This window comes from Frankliniella occidentalis, unplaced genomic scaffold (genome assembly GCF_000697945.3).
Source record: "Frankliniella occidentalis isolate FOCC.00 unplaced genomic scaffold, Focc_3.1 Scaffold14, whole genome shotgun sequence".
NCBI lineage: Eukaryota > Metazoa > Arthropoda > Insecta > Thysanoptera > Thripidae > Frankliniella > Frankliniella occidentalis.
The window spans coordinates 1937309-1953771 of NW_026267144.1; the positions used below are offsets into that span (position 1 = coordinate 1937309).

A 16463-nucleotide genomic window follows, 5' to 3' on the forward strand; every position below is an offset into this window, starting at 1 on the left:
CCCCCTTTCCCCCCGCCGCTCGCGCACTGATGCTTTAGAAAGACAAAACGCGCGAGCTGCCACGCCGCAGCCACGGTGGTTTTTTCCCCCCTTCAGAAGCATGGAGAAATACTTTGGCGTGCCAAATCGGCCGGCAGACACACCCTTCCTTCTTTTCCTCTCTTGCTCGGGGCGGCGCGCGGACGCGCTGCACTTTTGTCTTCCGTTCTTGTTTTTCATCGCATTTTTCCTTCTCCGCCTAGCCGCGCCGCGTCCGCCCCCTGCCCTGCGCTCCTCCTCGACCCGTCAGTCTGGAGTCCGTGTCCGCGCCGCCGCACCTCGCCCCACCAGGCGGGCGCAGAGGAAGACTGGCTGGTCCGAACCAAAAAGCCATGCGCTCCGCTGGCAAAAGTTTCGCCCCTTGTAGCGAGTGAGAAGGAAGTTGACCATCTTTTTCCCGTTTCGATACATTTCAGGAGCGAGGGTGGCACGGGCCGCACGTACGGTCCGCCTGCCCCCACCGAGCCCCTCCACCCTCTACGCTGTGACGTCACATGCAATACAAATAACAGTCGCCGCACAACGGGACATACCATGACATCGCTCTGTCCTCGCGGGCTAACGTAAGTGCATGGTATGCGTACCTTTGTCACGTTATAACGAATGTGACATTGCAGTATTCTAACCGATGTTTCACGAATCACAGTCGTCCTGTCCTGTAAATATGACATCAGTGTTTAAAGAACTGTGACACTGTCAATTTACGATTTGTGTCGTAAATTTACGACTCGCGCATTTTCGGTGGTCGAAAGAATGAGTCGATATTGTCATTAGAGTTTGATAATTTTACCATTTAAAATCGTTTAAGATTTTATACACGATTTCATACACAACCACTGCACGAAAAGTGTCGCAACAATAAATGTATTGTACACATAAACGCGGAATGATGTGTGTATACTTGTGGTGTGGTGAGCTTCAACTCTTCAACCCCCTCCGTGGGCGAGCTAATGGTGACGCAGCGGAACGCCCAGAGGAGGCCCGGGGCCCTTGTTGGAACAGGTGGGTGTGGCGTCGCCATGGCGTGGCGTGTGCGACCAGAGAAAGTGACAGATTCCACCCGGGGACAATCGCTGCTCGCGGGCTCGCGCGGGGCTCGCTGTGCCGAGGAGGTGGCCCCGCTGCGTGACTTGGCGTGACTGGGGGAGGGCCAGGACGCCGCGCCACGCCACGCCCACACTTGATACCGGGAGCAGCAAGAGGTGGGGAGGAGGTTGAGTAACTCTCACTCACTCTCACGTGTGCCGTGCTGCACGGCAAGACGACACACTCATACTCACTCTCCCTCCCTCCCCCTCTCTCCCTCCCCCGCACACACACACACAAACTCTTTCTATGAAGGGTAACGATTCCCGTACAAAATTACTAATCCAGTTTTCCTAAAAGTTATTTTCCTAGCTCCGCGATGCCTAATTATACTATTTTCCTGAACCACTTTTCAAAAATTTTGACCATCATTACTGTCGCTGAAAAGGAAAAAAATACATGGGGGACTGTTACGACTCGACAGAATTTAGGAGATGTACTAATGCCCTATTTTACCTGCATATTTGCTGCTTACAAAAATGACACATAGTCCATTAAAACGAAATTTCAAATCAAAAAACTCCATTTTTGCATGACTTTGCATTACTTGACTATTACCCAAACAATTACCGAACGACTGACTCGACTATTACCTGAGTAGATACCCCCTCGTGTTTTACAGTGTACCTTCGGGCTGTGGACCACGCCGTCAACACCTAGGTTAGAAGAACTGGAATAGGTAAATTGAAAAATAGGAAAAGGAAATAGGAATTCGAAATTTAGGAATAACGAGTTTAGGACATTATTACGTTAGGAAAAGTGGAGTAGGAAAACTGGGTGGGAAGGAGGGTAACAAGGAAGAATTGAAGGCGGCCACACAAATCACGTCATGATTTTAAAGGGACAGAATGGGTAATTTTACGACCGAATGAAACAAAACAGCCTCTGTTTTGGGGATGTAGGCTGAAGTTAGTTGGGGTAATCGAAAATCGGATGCCTACATCGAGAGGTGGGTTCTCACCTTACGATCAGTCTTCGGATCAGATACCCTTTCCCGATGACATCTATAGGGGTGCATTTTTTGAGACAAAATTATTGTTTTGATCACCGTGATAAACTATCCCTTTGTATCGTATCTAATTCCTGCAAGAGCTTGGGGCGTGTTTGGATCTGTGGGAGGCGGAGCGTGAAGCATCCGAGAGGAATGGGCGTGATCTGGGCAGGCAAGCCCGCTGGACACCGATGCCGCCGTGCAGCCTGCTTTGTTACCTCGGCTCGGCTGCAGGCGCTGACAAACTTGCTCGCCAACCTCCTGCTCCACCCGACAGCTGCACCACATCGCAGCCCTTTTGCAGTGCGTGGTGCAGAGTAAACTATGAGAGAATGAGCGGTGCGTACGCGGCCCCTCCCGGTCTTGATGATGGTCGTGTCGCAGGCTAATTGCCCGGATCGTCCCCCCCCCCCCCGCGGGGCCGGCGGCGCCTCGTCTTGGGCTGTGCACTTGCGGCTTGAGCGGACAAACTTTGGCTCAAGGAGGGGAGGGGGGACGGCGCACAAAGGCTGGAGAGCATTTAGGCCCCAGCAATGGGCCGCTTGGAGAGTGGAAATCGAGCATTCACTGGAAAACGCAAGTGTGTGGATGTCGCACACTTGCAGATGTGTGAATGCCCATTCGTACACTTAGGGGGGTAAAGGTGTGATTTCCCCTTTGAAATTAACACACGTGTGCTTCCATTATGTGTACGGATGTCGTTCACACGCAATTGGGTTTCCGGTGTGTTAAGGGTCGACGCGGGTCGTAGTGTGAGTGTGTGCGAGCGCTTTATACTCGTTGCTCCGCGTACTGGTGACCCTTGGGTTCCTGCTCGCTCGGGGCGCTCCAGGCAGCAGGCAGAAGGGCTGCCAAAAGGCGGTCAAGGTCCGCGCTGCGCCGCCTACACCCAGAAAAATGGAAAGTCGTATCAACCATCGTGTGGTTACTTCAGGGACAACTATAATATGGTTAAGAAATTAACAATCCTACACTTGTCGGAACTATGTTTTCGTTTTGAGAACAATTTTAAAGTTATCTCAACCATCACTTTATGGTTGTCCCTGAAGTAACCATACGATGGCTGTGACAACTTTTCATTTTTCTATGTGTAAGATCGAGGGTGTTCGACTCGGACGACGGTCGGGGGAGGCCCCAAACCCACGAGTAACCCTCAAGATATAATAATCCCCAGCAGCTGTTGAGATTGAAACGGCAGCCGGGTCCAGCTGGCCGCCCAGCCCCGTCGGGGATTTGGGACGGACATAGCCTCTTGCTGCACTGCCAAACGCTGCCTTGTTTGACGATTATTTGATAGATTCATCAAACAAAGCATCTCGTTGCAGAACAATAATTGCTTGTTCCGAAACGGGAATTCACAAAAATGGCGCAAATTTTTAGAGGATGTTTACAGAACGGAAAAGACCTGCTTGTTGCCGTGTTGCTGTATTTTGTTAATTCATTGTCGATATACATTATTATATTTTTGTCTTACGTTAGTTACAAAAAAAAAAGAAAAAAGGGTTTAAATGATTTTGCAAGGTGCCTTTTTTGAAAAGTTTGTCCGTCAAAATGCGCTTTCAGAAGAGCATGATTATTTTACTGTGTGCGAACCACCACCCCATTTCGCATCAGCATCACCAGGGTGGGCAGGAGAGGGGGGAGAGATGAAGTGGGGTGAAAAGAGGGATGGCAGTTAAGACGCCGCCCCTTGCTGGCAATTGTTTGCAAATCCGTGCTGCGGCCGCGCTGCGGCGAGGCGGCGTGATCTTGTCGTCTTGAAGGATTCTCTGCGACGAGCGGCCAGAGGGAAGGCCCAAGGGGGGCTCTGATCAGGTGTGGCTCCACCTGGACCATCGCGGTGTGGCGGCGGCGGGCAGCGGCGCAGGTAATGGTGGTCAGTGCCGCGGGGTGGGGCGGGCGGGGAAGGGCGGGGCGGGAGGTGACGAAGCGAGACGGCCGCGCCACGCCGCAGTCAGCCTGGTCACGATAATCGTCCCTCTCGCCCGCGCCTCCAAAGCTGCTCTACGCGGTCAGGGTAGGGTCGCCTGCGGTTCTCAAAAGTTACCGATGATTGGACTTTATTTTTCTTTGCAGCGAGGCGGGCTGGTCATTTTTATTTTGTGTGGTGGTGTTTTCTTAAAAATGTGCGTTTTCTTTCAATTCTGATGTTTTGATGTTATCTAACCGCGGCCGCCCCCGTGCTAAAGACGCTTGTCCCGCCTTTTCTTTTCCCTCCTTCTCACGGTGTACCCTTTGTGCAGGCGGGGTCCACCATGACGGACTACGAGCGCCTCAAACGGGCGTGCATCAAACGCGGGGAGCTGTGGGAGGACCCGGACTTCCCCGCCACGCAGACGTCCGTCTTCTACCACCAGACGCCGCCGTTTCAGTTCCAGTGGAAGCGACCCAAGGTGAGTTTTGGTTTCGGTTGTTGTTCGAGGCTGACTCGATGTCCGCGCGCAGAGCTGTGCGGAGAGGAAAGTGTTACGACACGGAGAAAAGGAAAAATGCGTGTCCGCGCGCGCGTTTTCTCTCTTTACTTCGCCGCGCTGCTGCAATTCCGATTTCGCGTGCTAAAACTCTTTCAGTTAGTTACGCCCCTGCGCTCAGTCTTGTTGATGAGGCCGCGGCGCCTTCGACCGCGCGGTTTATTGAGGCAAATCAACGCCAACTAACCGCCGACCGCTCCGGCACGGCTCTGCGGGCGCCGCGGCGGGGATAAAGATGTAACCAACAACTCAAACTGTTATTTCAATGAATAAAGACTTTGAAAAGTCATTGGCAAAGTTCGCTAAATACTTTTTTAAGTATGCTTCGGAAGTGTTCGTGATGAAAATTTTCGATTGTCATAAAATTACAAACATCATAAATTTAAGAGTGCCTTTGTAAATTTGTTCATAAGTTTACAATTGCACTTGGGATGCAAAGTTTTTGAAACACGCGGCTGTAAAATTTCAGCCAATTTTCAGTTCAGAAATTTACATTTCGTAATTATTCAAGTCCGTTCCACCCGTGTATCGGGCTGGTGCCGGAGTGTGTGCTTGTTTGGGTGCGGTGTGTCGGCGGGTGTGTCGGGGAGTGCCACCCTTCGTCCTCGTCCCATCCCCAGAGTAGCGACTGATTTCCATGCCAGTCAGAGCCGTGCTGTGTCACGCATAAGTCCACCACACCTTGAGGGGGGGGGGGCATCCATTTACATTTCGCACGTGCTTCCCGACCGCCCTGCTGCTGCTGCATCTGCCGCCTGCGTCGACGTTCATTCAGCAGCACCACACCCCGCACGACACGACCTTGAGCAAACCGTGTGCGAAGATTATTTCAGTTCGTTGTAAAATGTACCCCACCTCCTTTAAAATTGTTTAGGCTCAGATTGGGTAATAATTACACTTGGTAAACTAATTGTTCAACTGCTCAACACTTGCAACACTTGCAAGTGGGCAACTGCAAGTTAAATACTTGCAAGTAACTGTGCAACTGAAATTTGAATACTTGCAAGTGTTAAACTTTGTAGGTGAGCACTTACAAGTGTGTCATTCCTCGGGTGAGCACATCGTACACAGTGAGCGTTAGATTCGTTTTTGTATGCATTTATTACCAGACCTGACCCTAATTTACGCACGACCCCCTTTTTGTGCACCTTTCTGTGTTGCTGGATGATAAAATGGTAATCCGTTTGCGCGTTTGGAAAGGCTGTTGGTAACCCTGGCCGGGAGTGGGCGCCGCGGGTACTTTCGCCGGCGGCGTGGGAGTCGCCCGTCGGAAGCGCCGCGCGCATTTTACTCGATAATTGACTGCTGTGCTCTTTTGCGCGTTTGTAAAGATGATTTATCAGCGCGCAATTAGTAATGAGATTCGGGCGTGTTGACCCTCTGCTCGCGGGGCTGTCTTGGGCTGTCCCGCGGCTGCAAACGGGTTCCGCTCTGCGTGTCGCGCGGGTCGAGCTCCTCCGGCAGCTGCTGCCGCTGCCCCGACGCCTGCAGAGAGCTGCTTTATTTTTCATCTCCCGCCTCGCTGCCAACGACATTCCGCGCCCGTGAGTGTGGACGCTGCTGCCTGCGACGTCGTTTCTGTTAATATTGGAAGAGCGGCTGTAGTGTCGCGGAAGGCAAAAAGGGGAACGCCCGAACCACTGTAGGCCCGACCAAAGCCATAGATATGAGCCGAGTTCCGAGTCAGCCTCGTCAGCTTTGGTCCTGGCTACGTCTAGCTTGGCACATATCGGACATACTGCTTGCACGCTAAAAGTGACTGCTTGGTTTCCAAGCAAATGTAGTGATTTCCAAGCACTTAAGCGTGTGGGCCTACAGTGGTTCGTTCTCAACTCTGGGCGGGCTCATGTCCAGACACTAGAGCCATCCAGAGGGCTATCATGCGCAGCAATGAATGGTTATTGGGAAAAATAATTTTTGTAAATTTTCTAAAGCTTTTGTTGGTTGCTCGGCGCTGGGCAGACAAAAATATGTTAGCATGTAAACAAAAAGTTTTGTAAGTTGAAAATCCTCCAAAGAAAGTTTCCCACCAATTTTTTGCTTTGCTACTTTAGAGCGTTTTGCTATTCCGCTAAATGTTTTGCAGAGGAACTAATTGCCGCCGCGGTTTACCCGTTGATTCATACAATGGATGGAGACGTGAAGCGCTTTGATCAGATAAAGGCGCCGCGGCGTGGCCTGTGCGGCGCTGTGCGGCCGGCGCAGCTGCGTGCCGTGAACCCTGACCCTGCCCAGCACGCGGGCCAAGGCACGCCCACCTGTTTGTGCGAACCTAACCTCAAACTTAATTGAAGTCAAGGGGGGGTCACGCATTCCTCCCCCGCCCCCCGCCCCATCCCGCGAGCCGCGCCCGTTCGTAAAACGGGAAAGTGCGCGCAGATGCCGTATTTTTTTGGTTTTCGATGCCGATGCCTTAGCTTTAGTATTTGTTTGTTTTTTAAATCAAGTTTTTTCGAAGGATATGGTTGACGCCTCTGCAACACGCTTAGCTAATGGCTCCCCGGCTGAGCGTGGAAAACTTTTAAAAGCTCGGTGCGCAACAAAAGGCTCTCTGCGGCTCTCGCCATGATCCTGATTGGCCGGACAATAAACACGGCAAACACAGACAATGGCCAATAGTGTTGCGGGGCGGCGGCCGTGCCGAGGAAAGTTAGTCGGACGGTGGCTTTCGCCTTCATCGCTGTCCACGGCCGCGCCGCGCCGCCCCGCGCAGAGCGCCGTGCCCCGCAGCAGCACGGATGGACCGGCGTCCCAGATTTTAACTTTTCATTTTAGCCGGCCACCGGCCACTCAGTGAACTTTTATCTCGGCGAGACCCGCCGCCCGCGCTTCCGAAACATACAACGCGCGCGCGTCACAGTTTACTTTCACTAAAGAGGGAGGGCGTTCCGAAAATTGCAAGGAGAGGGTGCTTTTAAAACTGGAAGTAAAAAGGGCCCTACAGGAAGCCTGATGAGAATTTAGTGTGACCTATTTTTTTTTTTTAATTTTTTTTGTGGCAGTGTGGGATGCACTGAGTACCAGGTACCGGTCAGGGAGGCCAGCTTAGAAAGCGGGAGGGAGGAGGACCCTCACGCAAGACTGCCAAGCTACCGGGTCTCTCTCTCTTTCTCTCTCTCTCTCTCTCTCTCTCTCTCTCTCTCTCTCTCTCTCTCTCTCTCAGACACACACCTACACACACATACGTTCACCACATTAGTAGTCGCGCCAGCGGGAGAGATAGCTTGCTTTACCTAGCTAACTGATTCTTCAGAAGGAAAGTCCAAGCCAATGATGGTGCATTGCGGGAAACAAGTATGTTGGGATGGGAGTACACCTATAGAAAAAACGTTAACACTCGAGTTGAGTTCAGCACCTCTATCGGTGTTAACAAATAGACGATCCGAATTTAAGAAGATCTAATACAAAATTATTGCTACTAATTAATTACGTTATTGCTTTCTAGAACTAGAGTAGTTACGACTCTTTGTTCTGAGATTCATGGCCTTGTGCGTTGTTGTTGTTCGTCTTTGCTGACACTGACCCTACACAAAACCCCCAATGCGGAACAAAACCGGGGACTAACACTTCTTATGAGTTCTCTTGCGAGACCAGGCAGTTGTTGGGCGAGTGAGCGGCGACGTGGTGATCGCCCTCGCTTTGGACGAGCGCTAGACCGAGCAACCAGAGGTGCTCGTCGTTGGAGTCGAAGCCTCGGCGGCCCTGCGCCCTGGCCTGGGACACCTTCAGGCCAGGCTTGGAGGAGTGTTGAGTGTATATTGTTTGTGGGGCTGGGAGCGCCTATGGGGCAGAGGTGAGCATCGGGCGGTCCGCCTGGACCGGGATGGTCCGAAAACGACGGGTGGAAGTGAGACGCTCGAGCTGGCCAGAGCTCCAACTCACTCGGACTTCTCGCTTTCCGGACCATCCCGGTCCAGGCGGACCGCCCGATGCTCACCTCTGCTATGGGGCGTGGCCTAGCGCACAGTCGTGATTGTTGGCGGGCGGGGGAAGTTGGGACGAACAGCATAACGCACCGCTCCCCCGCGCGCCAAACGTGCTGGTATAGATCGTCTAAAAAGGAACCATACTGCCGAGAACTTTTCTGCCTGAAAAAACGCTAAAAGTCTGGTTTTGTTCTGTTGCCTCGCGCAGGCGACCATCGTATTTTTTGTAGTGCTGGTGCTGCTGAGGTTGTTCGCGTGTCGTACGCGTCCCGCTTTGTCAAACGGCCGGCCGAGTAAGATGTCAGCGAGGCGCCGCGCAGCGCCGGCCTGGGCCGGGCCGGGGGCCGGCGGACGTGTTCCACAAGCACTCGCTCTCCGCGGTCTAGTGACCTCCTCCGCATGGAGCGGGGGAGGTGCTGGGGTCACAGTTGCAACACCTCAGCAATCAAACAACAAAAAAAGCCGCATTCGACCGTTACTGTAAAACTTGAGTGTCGAGTGTCTTGTGGATTGAATGTCTGAGGAACTAACTTTTAAGTTATGGTGTGCTTTTCACTACCTCACTGGTAGAACAAAGGTAGGATATCCTACCTTTAAAAGGCGTTAAAGCTCCAAAGGCATTACAGTTTATGTTTTTTCGAAATATTTCTTTCCCATAGAACAAAATTGGATTCTGAAACCTATTTTCGTAATCTACGCGAAATTCCGCGTCAAACGAGCCTACATATGATGGGGTTCTGTTCAAAAATGGCGTAGATTGATTTCATTTTTTGTACTTTTTGACTTGCCTTTTCGTTGGCTGACCGCTTATTTGAACCCTATCACATGTAGGCTCGTTTGACGCGGAATTTTGCGAGGAATGCGATAATGAATCTCAAAATGTGATTGGTTTGCTCATATAGAAAATATTTTTCAGAAACTGAAAATATACTCTTTAGCCCCCCAAAAACGAGTTTAAAACCCCTGGAAAGGTAGGACATCACACCTTTGTTTTTCCAGTGCTCTGTCGACTTTCGTCCAGCGGATTCAGTGCTATGGGATCATCCATGCAAGCTCGCATAGCGCCTGACATGTAGGCAAAATCTTGCCTGCAGTGCATGCGTGTACGACGGGGCGGCCTACCCCGAGTCTCGCAGGCGCCGAGCTCCCGTAATGTGCTGCGCGCGTAAATCTAGTCGGGAGACTAAATATTTTTTTCGCTGCGCCACGTCGTTGCTAACTTTTGCCGTTGTGCGGTTGCGGTGTGACCGTGACGACATGGGTGCCCGCGCGTCGGCTGGCCGAGCCCCTTTGGAGCCCCCTCTAGGGCACGAGGGCCATGTGTTACATCAGGCCCAGCCGTTGGCTCCCGGGGGCCAGGGTCATCCACCCACCGCCGGCTCCCTAAAGACTGTCGAACCGAAACGAGTGCAACGACAACCTCTTCTGTGCGGTTAGTGCGGTTTTTACTGGAGAGCAGTTAAAAAAAATAAAAAAACAAAACAAAAAAAATAACGGGCCTGTGCATTTTTTTGCAATTTGCAGTGTTGTACGCAGACCCCGGAGAGTAACACTGTGCCGGATGCAGGGGCGTGGACTCGTTGCATAGTTGCATACTAGCAATAATACACCATAAGGTACTGCTATTTTTAGCGTTCTGCCTCTGTAGAATATACGTCTCCCTGGAAAGGTTTGGTCGTGTGCTGCTGGTCTTGGCAGAGGCCGCGCTGGCAGGGTGTGTAGGCAGCAGGCGGTGGGGCGTCCACCCGAACGGACGACCGTGTCACTGACCTCGCCGCCATCGCCACCTCGGCCGCCGCTATCCGCCCCAGCCCAGCTCCTCTGCGCTCGACCACATGTCATATGATGTTGTGTACGGCCTCGGCCTTCACAGAGAATTTCATCTGCTCGTTACTTTAAAAATAAAACGAGCTTGCAAACCTGCTCTGAAAAATATCGTTGCAGCTCCGCCTCGCTGCGATGGCAAACTCTGTTCTGCTAGGGGTGGCCTAGTTTGGTCTCGTGTTGGGATTTGGTTGGGCCCTCTCAGGGCCGACCTATAAGTCACTATACACTGTAAAAATGTACTAAACAAAAAATTGTGATGAACAATTTTTCTTGTTCATCGGTATCAAGAACTTGCATGCAACAATTACAATAAAGTCGTTTGTATTTAACGAGTAACATAGTCAAAGCAGCAACTTAATTTTTACCACCTGCGAAATATTTGCATACAAATCAAAAATGTTGCTGACGATTATTACAATTTTGGGGCAACAAATGAGTTTTTAGTGGGGAAAAATACGTGAAGACACTCGCTCATTTTATATTCATAGCTTTTGTCGTCACCGCCAGTCAATAAGGGGACGCGCCGCACGCACACATTGTGGGCATTAGGAACAATATGCGTTGCAATTCAAGCAGCACTTCCATTACCTTCGCTCGCGCCGCATTTGCTTGAGCTTGCGAAACGGTCGTCTGTTTGTGTGTGTTATGCAGAGCGCGTCACATTTACTAGCACATATCTGTCGAAATGCGTTTTAATGAAAATTGCTACAACATTCTGAGGAAGGGTAGAGGGGGCGGTCCTTCTCTCTAGCGTTGCGGAGTTGAGGGAGGCGAGTGTTGCCTGCCTGTAGCGGTCTACGGCGAGCTCACCCCTGGGCACGCCCCCCGTCCAGCACGGCGACGTGACAGGCGGGCGGGCTTCCTGTATCATATTTCGATAATGGAAGTGTCCGTAGCCTTGACCGCAGAGAGGCGGTGGTGGGGGCGGGGCGGGGGCAGTGGGGGCGGTCGGCTGAGGCGTGCGACAGCATCGCCAAATCAGCCATTGTGTTCGCAGCGTTGCGCGGCCACCTCGCGGACGCGATGGGCGTGGTGGCGGTGGCTCCGCCGGGCCCCGCCTGCCTGGCGCGTGGGCGACAGCCGTCTCCTCTCGCTTGGTTTTGTTGTCCGGCTGCAGCGGCGGCGGCCTTGCTGCTGCGCGTCGTGGTGGCCTCAAGAGACGTGTTGCTGCGGCAGCGTCGGTGGCCGTACCGGTGTCGACGGTGCTTTTGGACCATTTCTTTTCGTGTGTTACGGCATTGGTAGATTCCTGCAAAGCAAAGCAACGCTTTGCAGGACTGCGAAGTAGTCAGATCCTTTGTAATTAAGCAGCATTCACTCAATCAGAAAGTGATGCTTTGCAATCGCAAAGCGATGCTAAGTAAATGCTTCGTAGTTACAAAGGATCCAACTGCTTTGGAGTTCTGCAAAGCATTGCTTTATAGGAATTTACCAGTATGGCTCTGCGCAGTTGGGCGACGACGTGGGACCGTCGTCCAGTCACAGGCGCTTCGCCGTACTGCTATGTAAACTGTCATCGCATTCATATGTGTTCTGATATGTTCTGCTCTCATGGTAGCATCTCTCAAACACTGTAAAAAGTATTTGCACATTTTACGGGTAAATTTTCCATCAGAAATGCTGTAAAGCTATGATTTCAAATTTTATAAGTTTTACAAAATCATTTATGGCACTTATTGACGAGGAAAAGTGGGCTTGTCGTTAATTTAAAACATTATTTGTGTTGTTAATTACAAAACACGCCGTAAATTAACAAAACAACAGATTATTTTTCAGTTTAAATTGTAGTTTGGCGACGCCTATTGTTTTTTCCCATCACATTATAATTACGTAGAGCACCAGGATGCCCGACGGACACCGGTCCCGGTGGAGCTGCAGCAGTTGGAGCTGATGATTTGATGTTGACAACAATGTCATCCCGGAATTAATATTTGGTAGACTGCGCTGGTCTGCCAGGCAGGCGACTGCTTAGTGCTTGCGCAACAAAAGCAAGGAAGCAGAGCTCTTTCTAGGACGGTGAAGACCTGGGCGTTATCTACCTCCGCACAGAACTAGTCAACCTATCTCATCTCCCGACAAAGGGAATCGATACTCTCCCAAGAACACCCTCCTTGTAAAAGAAACGGGTCTCTTTTCCAGTGGTGTAATGAGGAATAGAGAATAATTCCGCCGAATGTGGAAGAAGAAATAAAACAACCATAAAGTACCGGAGACAGTTCTAAAATCAGTATGAAGATCATATTTGTTCGCCGCTAAAGCACGGCACTGCTGGCACACCAACAAGTCCTGGATAAATATTTGTCCTTAAAAAAGCAGAAAATGATAATGATTTTATCAGTTTATGAATACTTGCGGTACTTTTTGATCCTATTTTCATTCCTCTTCCCCATTCGTTGGAATACTATTCCCTCTTTAACGACTTTGTAAAAAGATCAAAATAATGGGTTGCAAATATTGGGGGCTTGAGGAGTTTTGATGCGATTTAAAAGTGTGCTGCGTTCTACCTTTGTTTTATTTTACTTCGAATCGAAACTGACCTTTACCTGTTTTACTGGAAATATATATCACCGTCGACCTGATCGTCGTTTCGTTTAACGCCCCCGTTTTGTGTGTTTGCAGGAGTTATGCAGCCGGCCCGTGTTCGTCCACGACTCGCCCACACAGTTCGACATCGTGCCCGGAAAAATGGGTGAGTGGATGTTGCACATGCGTCAACACCTTTTTTCTCGAATTGACCTCACGTTGGCAATTTCACGTTTGTTTTGTTGACGAAAAAGAATATTATATATTCGTCGTCGGGATGTTTGTCTTTTTTTTTTACGGTTTTGCTAGAATTGCATGAAAAGCGGATGAAGGGGAGCAGTGATCGGGCCTCTCGCGCTGCAGGAAATTGGAAGCGCGGTGCGGAGGAAGAACCGAACCAGATGTAGTTCCGGTCGCACTGGGTGGCGGACGGACGGGCGGCAGCGCACAATTCTTGCGCTAGACCTTTTATTGATCCCCACCTTTCCTTTCTACAACATCAAAAGATATATTTTTTCAAAAAATTTCTTTTGTATATTTTTTTGTGTGTTAACGATATTGGAGAGGATGTGGTTACCTGTAGGTAAAATATGTTAATTTAACTCATCATCTCTTAATTACCTAGCATACTCGGTCTGGCCAGTCCAGTCGGCCTGGAGGTGACAAGTGCAGCAGGCTGTGGACCTCCGTCCCGTTCGTCTGGGAGAGAGACGCACAGCTAAAAATAAATATATTAATATTTGACAAGTTTTTGGTAACTCGATGTTGGAAGGACCTTTGTTGATCCGCCTTCTAACAGGGCTTTTTCTGACTGTCCAGGAGTGTTATCCGATGCGCCGTTATATTCATGGCTCCTGGTTTTCTTCTTTTAGAACAAAAACTAAAGCTTGGGCTGGGAGGGCAGCGGGGTGTGTAAAGGATGGGTGGAAAAATCTCTCCTGGACAGGAAGTGGTTTGGCGCTTGTCCAGCCGCCCTCCCTACATGCTGCACTCGAGCGCATTGCCAAGCGAACACCTTGCTGTGGAAAAAGAAGTGCGGATGGAGGGGGGGCAGGATGGGACCGAGGGAGGAGCTCGTCGGCGGAGGTGAAATCAATGCCTTGGTGCGTAATTACTCAATTTATTACGGATGGGTTTCTTTAATCTGCCACCCGGACAAACACCTGGGGCCGAGTGCCAAGTCAATTTGGCGGGGAAGGTGATCGTCTCAAGGAGGTGACACCATATCGTTTAATACACTGATAGAATCTGGTCGAAGATCGGACTGTAATTTAAGTGTGTGTGCCATGCCACGTGCATGAATCATGGGTCATTTTCGGATTAGTACGCCAAAATTGGAAACCAGAAAATGTTGATGTTGGTTTACATGAAGTCTTTGGCAGGAAGATTAGAGCTGATATGCATGATTCATATGCTTGGTGCACTTACCCTTGTCTGGCGCGACAGCAGCTGGTAAAGCCACGATCATTCCTCGGGTAAATTATGTTGTTTGCTGTCCTAGCACTTTGGTCCGAGGGGGCACCAACTTCGAATATTCACGGTTCACGCGTGGGTTAATATCTAATATGTATTCAGCTGATATTTGAGTCACATGAGAGTATTCGGGAAATTCAATAGTATTCATCGATATTAAACCAATATTCATATGTTAAGAACCTCCAACATTTCAAATAGCCATATGGCAAGGAAACCGCTTGAGCTACCACTGTTAAATTCCTGCAAAGCAATGCTTTGCAGAACTTGCGAAGCATTGAGATCCGTTGTAACTACGAAGTATTTACTTTGCCATTACAAAGTGCCGCTCTGCAATTGCAAAGCGATGTTTTGGAGCGTGTTTCGTTGCTTCGCAATTGCAAAGCATCACTTTGTAATTGCAAAGTAAATACTTCGTAGTTACACAGGATCTAACTACTTCGCAGTTCTGCAGAGCATGTTGCTTTGCAGGGATTTAACAGTGGACAGCTGTCCATAAAAAATATCTGGAACACATATGTGGGCTACAATTTGACTTGGGTAAGAACAAAATCGGGGATATGGTTGGTTCAACTGCTTTTGAATGGCGTTCTGAATCCCCGCCCTGTTACTGCAGTTACGTGCCCGTCCTTATTCCATTCGCCATTATCGCGCGGGTTTTAGCGATGCAGCTGGGTGTATTCCATTTGCAGTTAGGCTGCACTGGGACGGGCAGAGGAGAGCAGCGCGGAGCCTATTCCGGAGCAACTTGGCTCCCCGGAGCCATGTCAATAAAGTTCTCCTACTTACCGGGGCGCGAGCAGGAGGAGGAGTGCCCGCCGCTCTGCGTGCTCAGCCTCTCAAAGCCACTGGGGCAGAGGAGGGAGGTAAAATGCAGCGGGGCAGCAGCCGGCGCGGTGACGCCCCTGTGTCGTGCACACACACACACAGTGTGGCCTGAGGTGGTGGGGTGGGTGTAAAACAGTAGTTGCGCCATAAACGTAATGATAGAGTAGAGTAGCCTCGCGGCCCCTCTGGCCCCGCTTGGTCCACGCGGCGCCGGGGTTCCGCAGGCCGGGCCTTCCCCCTATAAAAGGAGGGCCGTGTCAGCGTCAGCACGGCAACAATGTAGCCGCCCAGCACGGGATGCCTTATTTTATTTATTTTTTCGACCGGCGCGGTGTGACGTTAAAAATACCCGAATATTTTATTTTTATTTTTGTTGCGTTGTATCGGGCGCTGGGCGGGCGGGGGCGGTGCAGGATGCGTAAAGCGAAGCTCCCGTGTCACGCGGCGGGACGTGTCAAGGGCGGGCGGATTCAAACGGTCCGCATCATTGTCGTCCAGCGGCGCGGCGCGGAGCAGCAGCAGCATTGCAGTGCAGCAGCGCGTCTATCGGAACGTTGGCGACGAAACGAATTTGCCGGAAGCACGCGAGACAGGCGCTGGCACTGTGGCGCTGCTGCACGGCCGGACCCTGGCGGTGGCGGCGGGCCGAACCTCGTAGCAGCCAGCAGCCCCGCCCGAACGGGCTGCGTCCGTTCGATGACCGTTCGGAGAGCGCTTTGCTTTTAAAGGGCCCGACCGGCCGGAACGCAGCCCGCATCGGAGCGCCACTCGTAATTAGAATAATGAGATTAACTTACCTGAAAGGGCGGTGGTTCGGCGGCGTGGCGGCGGCGAGAGGAGAGGGGGAAATAAGATTAGGCGAACGAGTGCTGAAACTTGAATGAGATAACGGAAAGGGGTTTTACTGCGTCGTGCAGGCGGCGCGGCGCGGGGGCGTGCGCTGTGTACACCTTATTCTCGTTACACCGGCTTTTTAGCAGATGATACCTTGTTTCTTTGTCTCTCTGTCTGCTTTGAAGGCAGGGCGGAACCAAACCACCTGGCTTGCTCGCTCAAAAACATCTTTCACCTAATCAGCCAGTATACTGTTAGGTATTTGTGAAGAGAGGTGCTCCCTGTTGATCACGCGAGGTGGTTTTACCGGCAGCGCGAGCGGGTATAAATTCGCCTCTGATGAAATAAGTTTCAAGGCGCGAAGAGGGCGGCGCCCGCTGACGCCACTTGGGATGGCGTGGTTAGAAAACGAGCCCCAGGCGTGGCGATCAGTGGCGCTGCAGGGTCCGAGGGGCAGGGTGGGAG

General features: G+C 51.1%; 1 protein-coding gene across 1 annotated transcript in view; it reads left to right on the top strand.

Moving 5' to 3' along the window:
- Positions 1–13313, top strand: part of LOC127748817 (calpain-C-like) — a 35962-nt gene extending 22649 nt beyond the window's left edge. The window contains exons 2-4 of the mRNA XM_052263803.1: positions 4360–4509; positions 12960–13029; positions 13173–13313. Of these exons, the coding sequence (XP_052119763.1) occupies positions 4360–4509; positions 12960–13029; positions 13173–13270 (318 nt within the window). The 3' untranslated portion in view covers positions 13271–13313. The remainder of the gene's footprint in view (positions 1–4359; positions 4510–12959; positions 13030–13172) is intronic.
- The last annotated feature ends 3150 nt before the right edge of the window (positions 13314–16463 follow it).